The sequence below is a fragment of the Schistocerca cancellata genome, chromosome 11 (genome assembly GCF_023864275.1).
Source record: "Schistocerca cancellata isolate TAMUIC-IGC-003103 chromosome 11, iqSchCanc2.1, whole genome shotgun sequence".
Lineage (NCBI taxonomy): Eukaryota > Metazoa > Arthropoda > Insecta > Orthoptera > Acrididae > Schistocerca > Schistocerca cancellata.
The window spans coordinates 137977738-137999924 of record NC_064636.1 but is presented as its reverse complement, the minus strand read 5'-3'; the positions used below and the strand labels follow the sequence as shown (position 1 = coordinate 137999924).

The window sequence follows — 22187 nt, the reverse complement described above, 5'->3', positions numbered from 1 at the left end:
AGATTTTCCATAGTAAGAAAATAGTTATATTGAACAATTTTTAACATTAAATCTATGGAAATTGTTATTTCACTTCTAAGGTATAAAGATATCTGTGTTGTGGATTGGAATTTTTATGAAAATATCTCTACAAGAATCCAAAATGCATGATTAATACAAACTTTTGTCTCCAGCTGTCAGTGGTATCACTGCAATTTAAAATTACAGATTTAACTACAATAATAGTTGCCTTTTAATTTGTTTTATCTCTCACCTCTGCACGAATGCTGATTGAAACCAGATTCCTTGTCCACATGTCAGGCACATGTGTACGAGTTGTTAGGGGCCAGCATACAAATATCACTGCAGCCAGCATTTTTACAGGGAATCTTCATCAGGAAACAATTAAGTTTCCATAACAGACTGATTGATTGATTGATATGTTTATTTATCTATATAACAATACAAATTGTATGGATGTCATCGGTTGTGTCCTATGAACTAAAACCTACATGGGTTCTTACAATGTGTACAATTCAATTATTACAATTTTTACAGGTCATTTCTTACAATATTTATTATTGTATCCTATGTTGTCACTTTATGTAGGCCTATGTGGAATTTTTATATACTAAATATCTACCTACAATTATTCTAAATACTCATTTACTTGGTAACAACTTTTACTTAATACATTTTTAGCTTTTGGCTAAGGATATGAACTTTGTTTACACCTTTTATTTCCTGTGGCAGCTTGTTGTACAGTTTTAGGCCATTATATAGCATACTGTTGCGTTTTGGACTTGTTTTTCCTGTTCAGGTGTAAGTAGAGGCTGGATCTAGTTTCAGGGTCTAGGATTAAGCTGTTTTTACCTTACTGATGAGTATTTTTCCTTACATACATTACAGTCTGGAAAATGTATTCACATGGGACAGCTAGAATTTCTAGTTTTTTGGATAAATCAGTACAATGGTTCCTATTGCTACTATTTATTTTTATCTGTACATATCTCTTCTGTGTCTTGAAGACAGACTGAATATTCCCATCACTTGTTCCCCAAAACATGATTCCATAATGGAGAACTGAGTGTATGTATCAAAAGTATGTCATTTTTAGGCTCGAATATTGCACACTGGTGCAAGTATTTGTAGAGCATAACACACTGTGGATAGACTCTTTGTTGAAGCTTTTACATGTTCAGTCGATTTCAACTGACACTCTACCTTCAACCCCAAAAATTTGGTATCCATTACACATTCCATTATCTTATCATTAATTGTTAATTTACCATCATTGTGACTTTTATTCAACCACATGTACACACAATTAGTTTTCTTTACATTTAAAATTACTTTATTTTCCAGTGGCCACTTGTGAACATCTATGAGGGTTGTATTTGCCTTTTCTGTCAACTGTGTTGGAGTTTTGGCTGTGATCACTATGTTACTCTCATCAGTAAATAGTGTTTTTTCCCCACATCTGATACAGTGTGGAAAATCATTAATGTAAATAAGAAAACGGGTTGGACCTCATATTCTACCTTGCAGGATGCCTATATTACTATTTTTTGGATCTGGTAAGTGTTTTACTAGAAATCCTTTTTAAGTACATGAAATCTCAACACGCTGCATATGGCTTTGTGGTTAGGACTTAAACCACTTCTTCAAAACACCTCATATTTCTAGTAACTCTAGCTTATGTAATAAAATTATGTGGTCCACTGAACCAAATGCCTTAGAGTCCAGGAAAATTGCATTCACATGGTCACCTTCATCCAGTGCCTCAAGAATGACCTTTGTAAGCTGTGCAATAGCCCATTCTGTTCCTGTTTAGGGCCAGAAACCATGATCTTTGCAAAGAAGATTAAACTTATTTAGATACTGCATTAACCTGTTTTCCATTACTTTTTCAATTATTTTGGAAGTGATGGACAGTAGAGAGATTTGTCTGTAGTTTTCTACATTTTCCACATCACCATTTTCACTTACTCCAAGTTCTTGGGGGGGAAAATCCAGATTTGAATGATTCATTGATTATTTTTGTTAATGGAGCTTTAATGGAATTTGCACTTGCACATTCTTTAAGGACACAACCTGGGATTTCAGCTAGACCAGTTGAGTTTTTATTTTCTAATTGGTGTATAACTTGTGTGACCTCTTTCTCGGTTGCCAGACAGAGTGCCAATGAGTTTGGTGGATGGTTCTGGATGGGTAAGACATACATGTCTGGAAAGTTCTGTTGTAATTTCTTAGCAATGTCGCTGAAGTACACATTTACAAAGATAGCTATTGCTTTTGGGGGGTTCAACTGTCTACTTTTGTTCTTAATTTGTGAATTCAAATGTTTTTGTCCTGTGTTTGCTGTTTCCCACTTGATAATATTCCAGGTTGCTTTGCTTTTGTTTTCTGCCTGAAATAGCATTTTATGGTTTCTGAGTTTTTTAGCAGCTAGTAGTACCTTTCTGTAGATTCTGTTGTAGTTTTTATAAAATTGCAAAAGGTTAGATCAGTCTGTCTATTTTTGATTGAAGTTCAACAGGATTTTTTGATTCCTCTGGTTATCCATACAATTTTTTCTAAAGTTGCCATGGTATGCAAAGTTTTGGGGAATGCTTCCTAAAATTTTAGTTTAAAAATAGACATGAAACTGTTAAACATTTTGTTGACATTTGTATCCAAACACACTTCCTCCCACCTTTTGTGCTGTAACTGGTATGAAAATTAATGCAGGTCACACTTCATGAAATGTTTGGCCTGTCCTCTGATTAGGTTACATTTGCTAAATTTCAGTATTCACCTAAAGTAATTAAGCAATGGTTCCAGTCACTTAAAAGTCTCAGAACATTGTTCAGATAATGAGAAGCATGCTAAATATACTTGACAAAGGAGGAGACTATCCCTTGCAGCAAGAAGTTAAATTTATGAAAAGGATATGAAGTAATATAACTTTATTTTTACTTTGCAGATGCATTCCACCTTTTGGGTTAAAGTCACCATCTATTCATTTTTATTTTTATGGGGCTATCTTTTAAATAAAGAACTGTAGTGTGAATACAAATATATACTCCCAGAATGCTTTGGACACATTTAGACATCATTTGCAGCTCTTTCACCTGTGTGTCAAGTTTTAGAATATTATAACATCAAATAAAAGTGAGTCACTTGTTAATTGTGGAATACTATCTGAAATATAATGGAGTGCTTGGCAGCTGTGGAAATTTGCCCTGACTAACCACCCCCAATTTCGCAAGATTTGGTTTGTGATGTGAACAAACTTTAGCAGGCTCAACAATTCAGTATCAAAGTTGTCAAAAGAATTTCCACAGTTCGTACGACATTTCAGACCAACTGAATTACCGAAAACTTTGTTCTTGGGGAGTTCCAAGAGCTGTGATCTGGGAACAAACAGACTGGACTGTACTTCATAGCTTTTAATTTTGCACCAAATCAGGAACGAGATGAATTTTTGGGACCTCTTTACATGAGGTGACTCAAACCAACAGAAAGATCAAGGCAATTGTCTTGGGACAAGAAACTTATCACTGGATTTTGTGGTGAGGTAAAAATTGTGACACATATCTTGTGACCTTGAGAAAACTGTATATGTGTGTGTGTGTGTGTGTGTGTGTGTGTGTGTGTGTGTGTGTGTGTGTATGTGTGTGTGTGTGTGAGAGAGAGAATGAAAGTTGGCAATTACTAGTGTAAGAAATGGATCAGGAAAGAGATTAAGAGGAAGATAATTTTGAAGTCAGCGAAAAAGTTTGGCCAAGAGAGTCACAGGGAGAGGAGAGTTATATGCCTGACTTTGTCTGGGGGGGGGGGGGGGGGTTGAGAAAGATGGTCTGATTGTGTACAGGTAGATCACAAGCACTTATGTTTCTCCTGCACATCTCTCACAACTGTGTGGAGATAACTCTAGGAAGGCTTTAATCCACCAATATATAAAGTGACCAATACCAGGCAATATTAATCCTGAACCCAACAATTTGCATTTATTAGTAAATTTAAAAATATCTGTTTTGTGGAAATTTCAGTTACGTTGTGAAATGCAGAACTATAATAGTTGCAACCAAGATATACAATGTGAAGGTGCAACAGGTTTAATGTCAATTACAGTCTACCTCAGAGCTTTAGGCTTCTGCCTTTAAATGTGACATTCTGGGATCAGAGGACTCACTTCCCAGCTTTCCACTGACTAAATACGTTTGCATGTTAAGGTAGGTAGTATAAAGTAGACCATTTTCAAGAGGTGTTTTATGGTCTGTGTAGATCAGAGTTTTAACAATCCTGTTCTACAAGGGAGGCAAGCCATAAACAGGCACTTCTACCTGCTGGGTGGAGCATTCTGCTCTTTGTTGCTGTGGTTGAAGGGCAGGGAGAGTCGTGATCACACTGTCAAAGAATGCTCACCTGAGAACAAACTGTTGTATTTGTGCAAATTGTTGTCTGTAAGGACCTGAAAGACACACTCTTCCCTTACTGGAATACATGCAGATGTCATCTGTCATCTAGACTTTTATAAGATAGGAAGTACACTGAGTTCAAACTGTTATTCCAGAGGATAAAAAATCTCTTTCAGCAGCCTTTAACACAAAAGGAGATGTCCACCGAGAAGAGCTAATCCACAGTTAAAGGGGTACTGATTAGTGGGACTCTTTCAGCACAAAAAATACTGTGATCAACAAATATATTTCAAATACTTTGAAGAATTTAACTACACATTCTACAGACTGATTAATGAATTTTATACTCATTGCCAAAATAAGAAAAGTAGGAAGTTAGATTTCAGCCTCTACCAGAGACCTACTGAGGGATGGAGGGCAGGGTGGTAGACCTTTATTACGTAAATGTGACTCGAGTGACCGCATGAGGACTCTGTAGTTCTTCCCCACAAACTTGTGACACGAGGAAATCTGGCCAGTGTTCCCAGTCCCATCAGTTTGGTGTCTTCTTGAAGGCTGCGATTTATTAATTTATGTGTGATATCACTTACATGGGATTTTATTAGAAATACACTCCTACTCGCTCTCCGTGTCATATGACAAACAATCATTACACGACACATTTATCCTAGCATGTTCTTTACAAACTGTGACACGCATCACATTGTTGATTCACTTGCTTCTCCTTTGACCTTGGGAAGGAATCACACCATTTTCTTTTCAGATTCGGAACACTGGCTTCCTGGGTATCATGCTCTTTTTCCTTTAGTCGATCCTCGAAGCCTGAGGATATTGCTGAATGAATGTGTTGTGTTCTGCACTGGGGCAACAGGATTCATAAGTAGACCAAAGAATGCCTGCAGCTCTGTAGAATCAAGTTCAATACAGTGTTCAAGAGTTGGGTACAGAATTTTATCATCTTTTGCATAGTTATTGTTATGCATTACTATTGCACTCTGCGTGTGATTGGTGATAAAAAATCTGAAAAAATCTGCCCTTGTCTGTAATTGTGTTCTAAGGTGACGTAGAATGTGTGCAGTTTCACAGATAACATTTCTTGAAACCTGCTTGCGCACACCAGGTGGTACTGTGTTATATGTTATCTGTCCACTTCTAGGCAAAAGTAAATGCACTCGTAACCTGAATACCATTATCACCTTCTTCACAGTCACTCATATCCACTTCACCTCCGATCTGTATATCTTCCTCTACCATATCTCCATCAGCATCACTGTCATCCTTATTTTCAAAAATTGATTCACTATCGCTGTCACTCTTCTGTAAATCTTCCGAAGCCTACTCAAGACTGTACAACCTTTCAAAATGTATATCACCTTCCATGACAAATAAACTATAACACCACATCTTCCTTCCACAAAACTCAATTCCAAACTGTGAATTTGTCGTAGCAATGCATGTTAATGCATTTTCTCTTCACTGTTTAAATGAATGTCAGTTTACAAGGTGCATTGTTCCTAAGATTTATTTTCATAATAAAAGTTATGTACAACACTGAAAATTGTATATTGTATAACTGGGATATTTTCAGATCCCACTGCAAACATTTCAAATTGTTGTGCTACAAACTATAATATGATCATAAATATTTTACCCAGTTAGAATAAAAAGTCGGTGAATAACATATCTGGGGGATGAGTAGTCTACACCCACATTAAAACCGTTTATTTGTAGTTAAACGAAGCCCGTTCTATTCCTGAAAAACCAAGGTGAAGATGGAGAGATGGTGGCAAGACAGAAGATGATAGAGAGGCCTATGTTGCATACAGACCTGGTCAGAGGCTGGAAACTGTCCAAGACGATGATGATGATGATTTGTAGTTAATCAAGCCTTTGGGTCTAAAAAGACCCCAGACATTATGCAAGTATTAAGGTGTATAACATTATGATAAATGAACAAAGATGTATCACAGTTAGAAACTCTCTTGAGACATTTTAACTGTGAGTGAACAGATACCTGGTCTTCTTTCATCTGGTATTCGAGAACTAGAACTTACTGATTTCCAACAAAGCTTACACACAATTTAAAAATTTTTCTCATTGAAACCCATTGCAGTCCATAGTAGAAAAATACAACCTATATGTTCTAAGAGAAAGTATACAGTTTTAATGCCACCACATATGATGCTAATTACTTTTTACACAAATAAAGGGCTAGCAAATGTTAGGATTGGTGAAAGTTTTAAAATAACCTTTCCACATTACACCTTCAGGATACAAGCCTTATGAAAAATAATGCTAATCTATCTTACTCAACTCCACAACCCTTACAATACTGAGGGATGCTTGCTTACAATTTGAAATTAACTGCATCACACAAGGGTGTAAAGGAGAGATATTACTGAGTTGGAAGGATATGTTTAGGGTGCAGTTAGCTTAAGAGGTGTGAATGAACAGTAGCATTAGTTTTGTGACTAGAATTCCTTAATTACATACCCATATCTTAGTTATGTTTCATCTTTTAATTAAACTGACATTTGTTATCCTTGTAAAATTGTGTTTGAATAAATCCAATCTTATTAAGTATGGCTGATCAAGAAAGTGATTCATGTTGCTTTTTAAACTGAGTGTTCTTACAAACAGTTTTTGTAGTTAAATACTTCTTAAATGACAACCTTACAGATGCGTTACCTGAGAAACCCATTAATTGTATGTTGTAGAGCGATCATTTGCATACTTTGAATTTTGTTTTATTGGAATTAGACTGTGCTTCAAGACATTTCCAATGCAGGCAACTTCTTAGGCTTCAATGAAAAAGCCATTTCAAACTCAAACTCAAACAAACTGAAGAAGTTTAACCACTCAACATAAAACCATGAGTTCTGGTTTTTATTATTTGACAGAAACGTAAACTCAAGAACAGACCTTCATAACATTAAACCCTGCATTTGTCTGTTTTAGGACTGGTAGTCAGGTGTTCAGCTCCTAGAGAACAACTGGTCTACATTTGTAGGTTGCTGTCTTGTTTCAGTCGAGGTGGTTGCCAATAGATACCTTTTCTGTGCGCAGCTTTGGATACTCAAAACATGCACTTTCAGACTCTCCTGTATTGTTTAAACAATGCTTTCAAAAAAGATGTCAATAGTGATCCTGTGTTTGGCACAGAAACAATAAATCATTGATAAAATTATTTAAGTGGACACATAAATAATCTACTCGCCAACCAGCAGCAGAACACATATGCGCTTGGTGAGTAGATTGTTCACCTGTCAAATTAAATGAGTTTGACACTGAACTTAGTGGCTGAGAAAGTGAAGAATAATGTTATTTCATTGGTTACTGAATACATGGTCGGACTTCATAGCTACCCACAAACAAAAATAACTTCAGGTTTCAGGATACTTTAGTCAAAGTCCAGTGCATGAGTACATGAGGTCTGATCAAAAAATTCCACAACATATTCCACAACATTTTACTACACTTGTCTTATACTTATTGTGTATGGTCTGCTTCGAAATACTCTTCCACAATTGGTAGATTGTTACCAACACCATTTCCACTTCTGGAAGCAGTCTTGGTACACCACTTGCTAGACTGTGCGAAGTACCATCTACAAATTTTTAACTCTATCATTGCAAAATCTTCATCTTTTTGACAGGGTTTTCAACTTTAGAAACAAAAGAAGTCCACAGCAGCCACATCTGGGGAGCATGGAGGATGAGGCAGCACACTGATTTTGTTTTGTGGAATAGTCACGCACCAACAGGAATGAATGTGATGCATTATTGTGATGCAAGAGCCATGAATTCTCTCTCCACATTTGAGGCCATTTCTTTCTCACGTTTTGTCACAGGCGTCACAACTTATCTTGATGGTACAATTGATTGACAGTTTGTCCCTGAACTAATCCTCCAAAGAAAACTATGAGCATGGCTTTGACATTTGACCTGGTCTGGCGACCTTTTGTTGGTCTCTGAGAACCTTTCCCAATTCAATGTGAAAGTTGAACCTCAGTCTCAGCACCATAACCATAGATCCACAGCTCATCATGAGTTATGATTCTCTTAATGAACAGCTCTCTCTCTCATTTGTGTGACCCAAAAGCTCTTTACAGATTGTAAGGAGAATCTCTTTCTTGTCTCATGAACCATGGGATGAACTTGGTGGAAACATGACTCATTCCAAGAAACTGTGTCAGGATTTCATGACACGCTCCAACTGATATGTTACATTCTTCTGCAATGTCTCAGACAGTCAGTCTTTGATTGGCAGACACAATTTCATTGCCATTCCTGGTATGAGCATCAGACATGTGGACATCAGACAGAGTCCTGAATGAGGATCATCTGTAACTTCTGCCGGCCATTTTCAATCTGTGTGAACCATTTGTAACACAGAGTACAGCTTAAGTACTCATCACCATAGGCTTCCTGCATCATCTGACGTCTCTATAAAAGTTTTCTTGAGTTTCACATAAAATTTAATGCACATGTGTTGCTCCTCTAACTGCCTTTTTGAAATTCGCTAACTGTGGAATGCAACATTCTACTCAATACAGCATTATGGCATTAAACAACAACTGAGAGGCATACAACAATGAAAGTTCTGGCAGTTACACATTAAAAGCGTGTGCATGGATGTCAACTGCATTTTACTCCAACACACCACTGCTGCAAAATTAGGAGTGTTTAGAAATTTTTTGAACAGACCTTTCATTCTAGAGTTTATTGTTCATAATATTCAAAATTTTAAAACTCATGTTTAACTTTAAAAGCTGTCTTTATATGTCTGTTGCAATGTCAGTCATGATTTTCATTAATAGAAAGTATTCTTTGAAACCATTTGAAAAAATAAAAAAAAATAAAGAAAATAAAAAAAAACATGTCAAAGGGATATTTGTCTGTGTGTCCAAGCAACAGTGTTAATGACATCAGTTTTGCATAACTGGCGGACCTCACATCCAACAATTTTAACTGCAAACATGGCCAATACAAGGAGCTGCAAATCAAAATGATGGATAGTTGGTGTTTGTTTCACTCAGCACTAAGGCACACCAAGTGTCTAAATTTAATCCTCTACTTCTTTTAAGGTAGTTCTGTGCTTTTAAATTTGTGTGGTCTGTACATCCTAGCTTAGTAATGATTGGATTAAACCACATTAGCTGTGAAATGAATATGGGGCTTCTTTGTCCCAGTGCATGATCTGCATTTGCTTATTTATATGTTGTCTGGTAAAGCCTTGACCAAGAGTTACGAATAAGTTTTTCACGACAGTTCCTTTCAAACGCATGTTCCTACATGCCCTGCAATCACTGCCATCCAAGTTGATGGATTCTACTGACTGCAGCTTGGCATCCACCCAGTACAAACACTCGTTGCCAGTGTTTACAGTTATTTCGTTGGGCCAGTGCACGCCAACTGTCGTAATCTTCAGCTTGTTCCCCCAGTCACACCAGAAAGTTGACCTGCAGAACAAATGATCATTGGCTTGCATGTCGTGTCAGATTAACAATTCTGAAAACAAAATTTAAAGAGAGGAGGGTATAATTAGAAAACACAAAAATAAAATGTCTTATTCTGATAGAGACGCCATGGTTTACATCATCATACAGTTGGCAAACTTCTAATCAGCTCCTAGTGGAAACCAAGAAGCTCAGCACAGTTCAAAACATAAAGCATTACAGTATACGCTACACTCAATACCATATACATTGAACCAATTCAGTATCACTTTAGCCTATTCAAGTGAGATTACTACAGTCAACTGTCCTAAAAGCAAAAATTCCCACAAGATGATTAAAACTACACTAAATATTAAAAGTATGTTGTTCTGTTACAGCTACAAATATTTAATTCATCACTATCACAGGGTGTCTATCCAGACTTAAGTACATCACTGCTGGAACACCTCAAATGTGGGACAGATCTGGCCTATGAACTAATGCTTTGGGAAAGAAAATTTAATGTATTGAACATGAGCAAATGCAGCTAGATTCTAAGCCAGTCACAGTTTGTACTCTAGAAGGGCCTCTCCTCTTAATAAATGATTTAAAATTCCATTGAGAGCATTTTAGATTATGTTAAAATTCCACTGACAGCATTTTAGACTATGAATGACAATATCTCATTCATCAGGATTTGTGTAATGTGTCCATGATGATTAACTAAAGCATCATCTTTTGAAGGAGCTTTAAGCTTGTGACTTTCAAAGCATAGGTAATAAATGGTTCACTTAACATTTAACTGATCAGAAACATGAAGAGAGATACTGTGGAAGTCTGACTTGTTTGGGAGTGGGAAATAAAAGCACAGGCTGGTCCCAGCAAGAAGTTTTGCAGAACAGTGTAGTGCACTGTCACCTCTTCTCTTCTATGTGGTTTTTGACAACAGTGACCAAAGTGGCAGAAGAAACTGGAGAAGACAAGACAAAAGGAATACTGTTTATGCAAAAGCAATACTGTTTGTAGTTGGTTATGATCTGGGTAAACAGGATATTCATGAACATCTGCATGCTTGGGAACAAACAGAAGGGGATGAAATATATTGTAAACAAATGTGAGATTCTGCTTCCAACTAGAAAGATAGACTAATTAGCAGAATAAGGATAGGAGGAACAATTGAAGGTGGAAAGTGTGAAGTACTTGGGATGTGTGACAGAGGAAAATGGAAGAAGTGAGCCTTCAGTGAATGTGGCAGACAGGCTGAGGAATTCTTGCTAAGTGTTAAAAACCTGGTTTGGAGCAAGGATGCCCCACAAAACCAAAAAAGTGACGTAAGGAAGTCACTACCATCTGAAACTTGGATAATGAAGGAAATATGTGAGCAGATTACAGGTGTGTGAAACGAAGTTTCTCAGAAGCAGGACATCAGTAACAAGAAGAGATGATAAGAAATGGAAAAGTAAGGGAAATAGTAAAAAGGAACACTTGCAGAGCAGTATAGAAACAACTAGGCTATGATGGCACCAAGGCTGTGATGGTGTGGGCACTTAACCGGAATGGAAAACAAGAGTGTTCCAAGAAGAGACATGAAATGGAGATGTGAAAGAAACAACAAAGAGGAAAGCCAAGGGATAGATGGCTGAAAAATGTGAAGCAGTGCTGAAAACAAGAGACAAGGACTGGACCAGAGTGAACACAGGCAGTGAGGAAAGAGGACTGTATGGTGAGGCTTATGTTCCAAACAGATCCAGCCTGGGGCTGGAAAATGTTCAAGATAAGCAAAATGTGGTAGACAGCTCACACAGCTCTGGTGGATATTCTAACGGCATTTAACAGGACCCACTCTTTCTTCTCAAGCAAATCACCTATCTCACACCAAAAAAATAAATTAGGCTCACTTATGATTCTTATGTGATCAGCATAGCATACAACAGAGCTTCAACAGCAGAGCAAGAGCGCTGCAACAGCAGTACAAGTAATTAGTTAAGGTCTTCATCCTTAACAAATGGAGTTTCACTTAGAAAGGCTGTGTGAGGCAAGAATGTCAACAATTCAGCACAGGAAGGAAACTCAACATGTAAGACCTCACTATTCCCAAATGTCCATATTTGTGAATGTGTATTTTCCACAATTAGCAGAAAATCACAATCAGATCTTTCCAAATGCTCCTTAAATTCAGAATCTGAAAATTAATGTTCTTTGTCTACTTGAATGTGGAGGAAGGTTTCATGTGATGTCTAAGTTAAACTATAATATCTTGTGGGTCTTATTTATTATCAGGAGAAGAAAACTGGCGTTCGATGAATCGGAGCGAGGAATGTCAGATCCCTTAATCGGGCAGGTAGGTTAGAAAATTTAAAAAGGGAAATTGATATGTTAAAGTTAGATATAGTGGGAATTAGTGAAATTTGGTGGCAGGAGGAACAAGACTTTTGGTCAGGTGAATACAGGGTTATAAATACAAAATCAAATAGGGGTAATGCAGGAGTAGGTTTAATAATGAATAAAAAAAATAGGAGTACGGGTAAGCTACTACAAACAGCATAGTGAACGCATTATTGTGGCCAAGATAGACATGAAGCCCATGCCTACTACAGTAGTACAAGTTTATATGCCAACTAGCTCTGCAGATGACGAAGAAATTGAAGAAATGTATGATGAGATAAAATAAATTATTCAGTTAGTGAAGGGAGACGAAAATTTAATAGCCATGGGTGACTGCAATTCAAGTGTAGGAAAAGGGAGAGAAGGAAACATAGTAGGTGAATATGGATTGGGGCTAAGAAATGAAAGAGGAAGCCGCCTGGTAGGATTTTGCCCAGAGCATAACTTAATCATAGCTAACACTTGGTTGAAGAATCATGAAAGAAAGTTGTATACATGGAAGAACCCTGGAGACACTAAAAGGTATCAGATAATCTCCCATGGTAATTACAAATGGTAATGAGATGGGGAGCTCTTAATATCAATGGGGGCTACTCTGGGAAGAAGGTAGAGCTGGCAGAGGCTGCAAGTAAGATGGGGCTGGACATTTTAGCTGTTAGTGACATTCGGGTAAGGGGTGAGAAAGAAGAGGAAGTGGGAGAATACAAGGTCTACCTGTCAGGAGTCAAAGCAGGAATAGCACAATGGGGTGTAGGGCTTTACATCAGGAAAGAAATGGAACCCAGCATAGTTGCAATAAGGTATGTAAACGAACGACTGATGTGGATAGATTTGACAGTGGCTAGCAAGAAAATTAGGATTGTCTCAGTATATTCGCATTGTGAAGGGACAGATCAAGATAAGATGGATAGTTTTTATGAGGCACTCAGTGATGTAGTTGTTAGAGTAAAGGACAAGGACAGTGTTGTGCTTATGGGTGATTTTAACGCCAGGATTGGAAATCGAACAGAAGGGTATGAAAAGGTTATGGGTAAATTTGGAGAGGATATGGAGGCCAGCAGGAACGGGAAACAACTCTTGGATTTCCATGCCATTATGGGCTTAGTAATCACAAACTCCTTTTTTAAACATAAGAACATTCACCGGTATACTTGGGAAGGCAGGGGAACCAGATCTGTCATTGACTATATAATAACAGATCAGGAATTCAGGAAGGCTGTGAGGGACACATGTGTATTCAGGGGATTCTTTGATGACACTGATCATTATTTAATCTGCAGTGAAATTGGGATTGTGAGGCCGAAAGTGCAGGAGGTCAGATCCATATGTAGGAGGATAAGAGTGGAGAAACTTCAGGATAAGGAAATCAGGCACAAGTACATAACAGCGATCTCAGAAAGGTACCAGTTAGTTGAATGTAGTCAATTACAGTCATTGGAAAAGGAATGGACAAGGTACAGGGACACAGTACTAGAAGTGGCTAAAGAATGTCTTGGAACAGTAGTGTGTAAAAGTAGGATGAAGCAAACAGCTTGGTGGTATGATACAGTCAAGGCAGCCTGTAAAAGGAAAAAGAAGGCGTATCAAAAATGGCTACATACCAGAACCCAGGTAGACAGAGAAAGGTATGTTGAAGAAAGAAACAAAGCCAAACAGATAATTGCAGCATCCAAGAAGAAACATTGGGAAGACTTTGGAAACAGGTTGGAGACTATAGGTCAATCTGCTAGAAAACCATTCTGGAGTGTAATTAGCAGTCTTCGAAAGGGAGGTAAGAAGGAAATGACAAGTATTTTGGACAGGTCAGGAAAACTGCTGGTGAATACCGTGGATGCCTTGGGCAGACGGAGGGAATATTTTGAAGAGTTGCTCAATGTAGGTGAAAATGTGATCAGTAATGTTTCAGATTTCGAGGTAGAATGGGATAGGAATGATGATGGAAATAGGATCACATTTAAGGAAGTGGAAAAAATGGTCAACAGATTGCAGTGCAATAAAGCGGCTGGGGTGGATGAAATTAAGGCGGAACTCTTCAAATACAGTGGAATGTCAGGTCTTAAATGGCTACACAGGATAATTGAAATGGCCTGGGAGTCGGGACAGGTTCCATCAGACTGGACAAAAGCAGTAATCACACCAATCTTTAAACATGGAAACAGAAAAGATTGTAACAACTACAGAGGTATCTCTTTAATCAGCGTTGTGGGTAAAATCTTCTCAGGTATTGTTGAAAGGAAAGTGCGAGTATTAGTTGACGACCAATTCAATGAAAATCAGTGTGGGTTTAGGCCTCTTAGAGGTTGTCAGGACCAGATCATTAGCTTACGGCAAATAATGGAGAAGTGTTATGAGTGGAACAGGGAATTGTATCTATGCTTTATAGATCTAGAAAAGGCATATGACCGGGTCCCTAGGAGGAAGTTATTGTCTGTTCTACAAGATTATGGAATAGGAGGCAAACTTTTGCAAGCAATTAAAGGTCTTTACATGGATAGTCAGGCAGCAGTTAGAGTTGACGGTAAATTGAGTTCATGGTTCAGAGTAGTTTCAGGGGTAAGACAAGGCTGCAACCTGTCTCCACTGTTGTTCATATTATTTATGGATCATATGTTGAAAACAATAGACTGGCTGGGTGAGATTAAGACATGTGAACACAAAATAAGCAGTCTTGCATATGCCGATGACTTAGTTGTGATGGCAGATTCGATTGAAAGTTTGCGAAGTAATATTTCAGAGCTAGATCAGAAATGTAAGGACTATGGTATGAAGATTAGCATCTCCAAAACGAAAGTAATGTCAGTGGGAAAGAAATATAAACGGATTGAGTGCCAAATAGGAGGAACAAAGTTAGAACAGGTGGACAGTTTCAAGTACTTAGGATGCATATTCTCACAGGATGGCAACATAGTGAAAGAACTGGAAGCGAGGTGTAGCAAAGCTAATGCAGTGAGTGCTCAGCTACGATCTACTCTCTTCTGCAAGAACAAAGTCAGTAACAAGACTAAGTTATCTGTGCACCGTTCAATCTTTCGACCAACTTTGTTGTATGGGAGCGAAAGCTGGGTGGATTCAGGCTACCTTATCAACAAGGTTGAGGTTACGGATATGAAAGTAGCTAGGATGATTGCAGGTACTAGTAGATGGGAAAAATTGCAGGAGGGTGTCCACAATGAGGAAATCAAAGAAAAACTGGGAATGAACTCTATAGATGTAGCAGTCAGGGCGAACAGGCTTAGATGGTGGGGTCATGTTACACGCATGGGAGAAGCAAGGTTACCCAAGAGACTCATGGATTCAGCAGTAGAGGGTAGGAGGTGTCAGGGCAGACCAAGGAGAAGGTACCTGGATTTGGTTAAGAATGATTTTGAAGTAATAGGTTTAACATCAGAAGAGGCACCAAATTTAGCACAGAATAGGGGATCATGAAGGAACTGTATAAGGGGGGCTATGCTCCAGACTGAACGCTGAAAGGCATAATCAGTCTTAAATGATGATGATGATGATGATGACAGAGATTTAGGAACCAGGTTTTAAATTGTAAGACATTCCCAGGGGCAGATGCGGACTCTGACCATAATCTACTGGTTATGAACTGTAGATTAAAACTGAAGAAACTGCAAAAAGGTGGGAATTTAAGGAGATGGGACCTGGATAAACTGACTAAACCAGAGGTTGTACAGAGTTTCAGGAAGAGCATAAGGGAACAACTGACAGGAATGGGGGAAACAAATACAGTAGAAGAAAAATGGGTAACTTTGAGGGATGAAATAATGAAGGCAGCAGAGAATCAAATAGGTAAAAAGACGAGGGCTAGTAGAAACCCTTGGGTAACAGAAGAAATATTGAATTTAATTGATGAAAGGAGAAAATATAAAAATGGAGTAAATGAAGCAGGCAAAAAGGAATACAAACGTCTCAAAAATGATATCGACAGGAAGTGCAAAATGGCTAAGCAGGGATGCCTAGAGGACAAATGTAAGGATGTAGAGGCTTCTCTCACTAGGGGTAAGATAGATACTGCGTACAGGAAAATTAAAGAGACCTTTGGAGAAAGGAGAACCACTTGCATGAATATCAAGAACTTTGATGGAAACCCAGTTCTAAGCAAAGAAGGGAAAGCAGAAAGGTGGAAGGAGTATATAGAGGGTCTATACAAGGGCGATATACTTGAGGACAATATTATGGAAATGGAAGAGGATGTAGATGCATATGAAATGGGAGATATGATACTGCGTGAAGAGTTTGACAGAGCACTGAATGACCTGAGTCGAAACGAGGACCCCGGAGTAGACAACATTCCATTAGAACTACTGACAGCCTTGGGAGAGCCAGTCCTGACAAGACTCTACCATCTGGTGAGCAAAATGTATGAGACAGGCGAAATACCCTCAGACTTCAAGAAGAATATAATAATTGCAATCCCAAAGAAAGCAGGTGTTGACAGATGTGAAAATTACAGAACTATCAGTTTAATAAGTCACAGCTGCAAAATACTAACGCAATTTCTTTACAGACGAATGGAAAAACTGATGGAGAGAGAAAGCTTTTGATGATGTTGATTGGAATACTCTCTTTCAAATTCTGAAGGTGGCAGGGGTAAAATACAGGGAGCGAAAGGCTATTTAAAATTTGTACAGATAGCAGACGGCAGTTACAAGAGTCGAGGGGTATGAAAGGGAAGCAGTGGTTGGGAAGGGAGTGAGATAGGGTTGTAATCTATCCCTGATGTTATTCAATCTGTATATTGAGGAACCAATAAAGGAAACAAAAGAAAAGTTCTGAGTAGGTAATAAAATCCATGGAGAAGAAAGAAAAACTTTGAGGTTCGCCGATGACAATGTAATTCTGTCAGAGACAGCAAAGGACCGTGAAGAGCAGTTGAACAGAATGGACAGTGTCTTGAAAGGAGGGTATAAGATGAACATCAACAAAAGCAAAACTAGGATAATGGAATGTAGTCGAATTAAGTCGGGTGATGCTGAGGGAATTAGATTAGGAAATGAGACACTTAAAGTAGTAAAGAAGTTTTGCTATTTGGGGAGCAAAATAACTGATGATGGTTGAAGTAGATAGGATATAAAATGTAGACTGGCATTGGCAACGAAAGCGTTTCTGAAGAAGAGAAATTTGTTAACATTGAGTATAGATTTAAGTGTCAGGAAGTCATTTCTGAAAGTATTTGTATGGAGTGTAGCCATGTATGGATGTGATACATGGATGATAAATAGTTTGGACAAGAAGAGAATAGAAGCTTTCGAAACGTGGTGCTACAGAAGAATGCTGCATATTAGATGGGTAGATCACATAACTAATGAGGAGGTATTGGATAGAATTGGGAAGAAGAGGAGCTTGTGGCACGACTTGGCTAGAAGAAGGGATCAGTTGGTAGGACATGTTCTGAGACATTGAGGGATCACCAATTTAGTATTGGAGGGCAGTGTGGAGGGTAATAATCGTAGAGGGAGACCAAGAGATGAATACACTAAGCAGATTCTGAAGGATGTAGGTTGCAGTAGGTACTGGGAGATGAAGGAGCTTGCACAGGATAGAGTAGCATGTAGAGCCGCATCAAACCAGTCTTAGGACTGAAGGCCACAACAACAACAACTTCCATTCTATATTAAGTGGACTAATTTTCTGTGACAGCTCCAGACAAAGTACTCCTTGCACAGAAAGACTACATCCTGTGTATCCTTACTTCAAGAAGACAACTGTCTAAAAGGATGAGGCTATTATGTCTTATGTTTTTACCAAGTTTGTTGGAGAGAATTGTGTGACATTTGAAAATAATTTTCATAAAACAGTATAACACTAGGAGCAAATAACCACCACTAGCCGCACTCCTAGAGAAAGGGGCGGAAAGTACACTGCCATAAAACTTCACCACTTACATTGTGAATTAAATGTGCTGGCAGGTAAATTTTTAAAATTTATGTCATCTCTACTTTATAATTATTACTCTGCCAATGAACCTGAATATGTAATATGCACATTCTTGGCTGACACTTGTTAGATTTTGATGTATGCATACATCAAAATAAATATCCTGTTAAGTAAATAGTACCATGTTTTCTCAGAGGAAATTTATGTTATGATGGCACTGACGTTCTGAATCATGGCCAGTATTCAAATACGATCCAAGGAACATGAAAAACAATGAAATTACATGACTGTTAAAACTGTTACACCAGTTCATATGTGCAGTTACTGACTAGGTGCCAACTACTTAAATTAGAAGCAGAGTATTCCTGTTACATATGTGACCAAGGAGAGCTTAGCAGATCCATGTGATCAAATATGACTGGCATCTTAATACCTTCTTAAGAAGTATTATGAAAACAGTTTGCCAATGGGAGCATGTTGACAAGGAATTTCAAAATTCTGGAGAACTGAGTATATTTAAACTACAAAAATTAGGACTCAAGTTATTTGATTTGATGCTATTTTACTGTAGCAGTTTTGAAAGTACTGAAAATTGTTCACAGTCTAAACAATATTGGCAGGTGGTGAAAATATCTTATGTATCAATAGTTTATTTCAAATTCACTAATAGCAGGAACTAAATACATGTAAGAAAGATGCAACATTTATCTGTTCAGTAAATGGTAAATCTGTGCTTTCGGAAAATGTGTGAGGGTACACAATTTTGTTTAACTAAATTTGGGACCTTTTCCCCATAAGCTTTAGAAGTGCTAACCTTTCTGTATTTTTATCTGCAAATGGAGATATGTACCAATAATTTTATGTTTAAGATTATACTTAAAATTCTACACAGGTATCTTTTTATATATAGGACATTCTCTATTAGTGTAAAAATTTGTAGAGGTACTTCCGATGCATGCAGTGGTTTGAGTTCATCAGGAGACATATTTACGTCACAGGAAGTTTTGCAAAGCTAACACCATGCAGACCACCCTACGGGGACCTTTTCATAGTCAACAATATGAGTTGCCAATGAAAATGATAAACGTCAAGAACTTCTGTATTTTTGGCATTTTGAATGCTCTTATGCATTCTTTCACCACCATCTAAGATTTCATTTTCTTAGAGTAGTCCTTTGGGCAGGAAAAAAAATTGAATGTGGAGGAAGGTTTCATGTGATGTCTAAGTTAAACTATAATATCTTGTGGGTCTTATTTAATATATTGTATATCTATTCAATCTTCATATATAGCTACTATTATGCACAGAAGAATTTAATGTGGTCTTTGTATGTAGCTAATACGTAAGCATTAAAGTTTAATTGGTTTTCTTTAACCTACTTTTACAAAGTCAATCCTATTTGAAATTTACACTTTTTATTCTTTATTGACTGCATACCAACACTTAAAGTTCCACTACATTTTCCACTCCCCAAGAACAAAATTAAGTTTTTAGCATCTGCAGAGAAACCAACACAATTGTCACATGCTTCACCTTGATCATTCGATGTTTCAACACTTCAGTGTTCCTATGTATTCAAGACTTCTCTTGCATGTCTGGTAGTACTTTATGAAAAGTTATGTTGATGACATGTTGCCCACAACTTTTATTTGTCATGTAATAGGAAAGTTACATGCTGACTGGTAGTGCCAATTCCTAGTTACGGATTATTTTGTGGCAACTGCTGCTAAAAATTATTCAAATTCTGCAGTTATCTTATGAGCCACAGTAAACAGACTGCATTGTTAAGAGGTAAAATACATGAAGGGAAGGTGATAGGGAGCAATTTTAAATGAGAAAACGATTGCAGCCCACACATTTTAGTCTATACATGCAAGAAAAACTAAAATATGGAAAATAAAAATAAAACATTTAAATGATACTTAAATTACACCAGATTGCAAGTATTTAAAAATAGTGATTTATACTTCCTTGGAAAGAGGCTTTAAGACTAAAAGTACAACAAGGTGCTTGAATGAAATCTAGAGAGATGAAGGTTAGCTTCAGATATGAAAAAGATGTAGTAAAGTAACTGGCAATGTCAGAAATACAGAAGATATAAAATGTAGCTTATGAACAGCAAGAAAAGCTTTCCTGGGAGTTAAATTTCATTATCAACACATTCTTAGAAAACTGTATCTGAATGTCTGGTGTAATAATATATGGAAGGAAAACACTGGTAAAAGGATCAGACAAAAAGAATGTAGAAACAATTGTGCTGAAAGGTGACAATCCACTCATTATGTACTGTTTAAATTTTCTTGCATTTGTGATGTACATTATTGATCCTATATGTGTACTGCTTAATCATCAGAAAAATAAACATCAAATGTTTACATTTTGACTCTTTGGATAAGCAATAAGATTATATTGAGACTGTTCTCTCCTTTTCATGTCTAAAAAAAGGCATATATAGAGGTGTGTATCATAGTGGCACTGCAAGGGAACTGTGATTTACATTTTTTGGACACAAAGTGTCAATGAGTAACAGTTGACAGCTACAGTGTTTAAAAAATTCCCAGTGAAGCGCCACAAAATTTTCAATCTCTGGATAGTGGTATCTGAAATTTGTTTTGAGGGCCAGAGAGCTTTTGATTACTTCTCTTTGTCTAAGGTTCCAATAGGGAAAGATGTACCTTTTATGACATCACTTTATTTTTGAAACAGCTTAACCAATACAATGCTCAATAAAAACATTGTAAATAGTGTCAAGGATTATTTGAAAGTTTTCCTGAGTAATTCAGTATCTTTAATGAGCTATAATGAAATATTTTATTCTCACTTTGTGTAGAAACTAATTTTTGTAATCTTAGCACTGTTTCAATTAGTCATCTGTGAATTAACTACAAGTTCTGTCTATAAACTTTTAGTTCAACTCATGTGCCAGTATTTCAAGACATGTTTTAATCAAATATTACTGTATCCAATGTGATGAAAGCCTGGTCTGCTGGAGTTTTCTATTAATTTAATTAAAAAAGCAGCAGAAACTAAACTGGCAGAGCACAGTCTCTAAACAAGTGGTAAACCAAAACCTTTTGCTCTTATTATCTACAAATGTTCAGCTAAAATGCAGTGCAATTTATTTGGAAGTGACCAGTCACTACATTGCTTTTTGAGGCAATTACAAGTGTCAGCACAATATATTGCATTATTTGCCACGTCAACTACTATCAACAGATATTTCTCCATCACTTTACATCACTTTATGCACAACCTAGGGACAATGGGCTATTTTTGTCATACATTATTCTATACACTAAGGATTTTCAAGTATGTGCTACAGAATATGGCTCAAGGTTACATGGGTAGATTTCATAAATAATTCAGACTATGAATATCTGGGGACTAAAATGTATGGCAGATTGACTAAAGTGATTACATGGAAGGGAACATACTGAGGCATCAGTAATTTGGTACTGGAAGGAAATGTAAGGGCATAATAATCAAAGTGAGACCAAGGCTTGAATACAGTTTAGTATGTTCAAATGGATGTACCATATAGAGAGATGAAGATGCTTGCATAGTGTGATATGGAGGCATTTTTTGCCCATCATGACAGGCAGTTAAAAGAGTGTGTCATGAACCATATTAGGAAGGTTAGGTGATAAACTTCTCATAGTATCCTCACATCCATTGAAGAGATACCTACATATCACCCTAGCTGTAACGTGACATACCAAGAGCAACACTTCCACCCTTACCTATTCCGTGTCACAAGAGACATTCCCCTGGGCTTCTGGACATCCTCATTCACGAGCACAGTGCATTCTGTCCCAGTTTTTGTGCAGACTACAATGTAGCTCTCCTCACCACTGGTGAAGTAGATGTTGCCCATTATGAGGTCCAATGCCAGGGCTTCTGGTAGACTCAAACCTGTAAATTTTGAACCACGTCAATTTACACTTCTCAGTGGCAACTGTGCTAACTCCATAATCCGTATTGAACCCATTAACAGAAAACTGTCCATGGCCCAAATATGAACACCACGTCACAGAGCAAAAGGACATTTTGCTCACTAATAAATCTCTGGTAAAGGTGAAAGGGGCAACAAATGAAAAAAT

At 37.4% G+C, this 22187-nt stretch overlaps 1 protein-coding gene across 1 annotated transcript; it reads left to right on the top strand.

Moving 5' to 3' along the window:
* Nucleotides 1-12756: 12756 nt before the first annotated feature.
* On the top strand, nt 12757-18767 carry LOC126108347 (craniofacial development protein 2-like). Its single transcript, XM_049913562.1, has 2 exons — nt 12757-13518; nt 18708-18767. The coding sequence occupies exons 1-2, from the start codon at nt 12757-12759 to the stop codon at nt 18765-18767; spliced, it is 822 nt and encodes a 273-aa protein (XP_049769519.1).
* The last annotated feature ends 3420 nt before the right edge of the window (nt 18768-22187 follow it).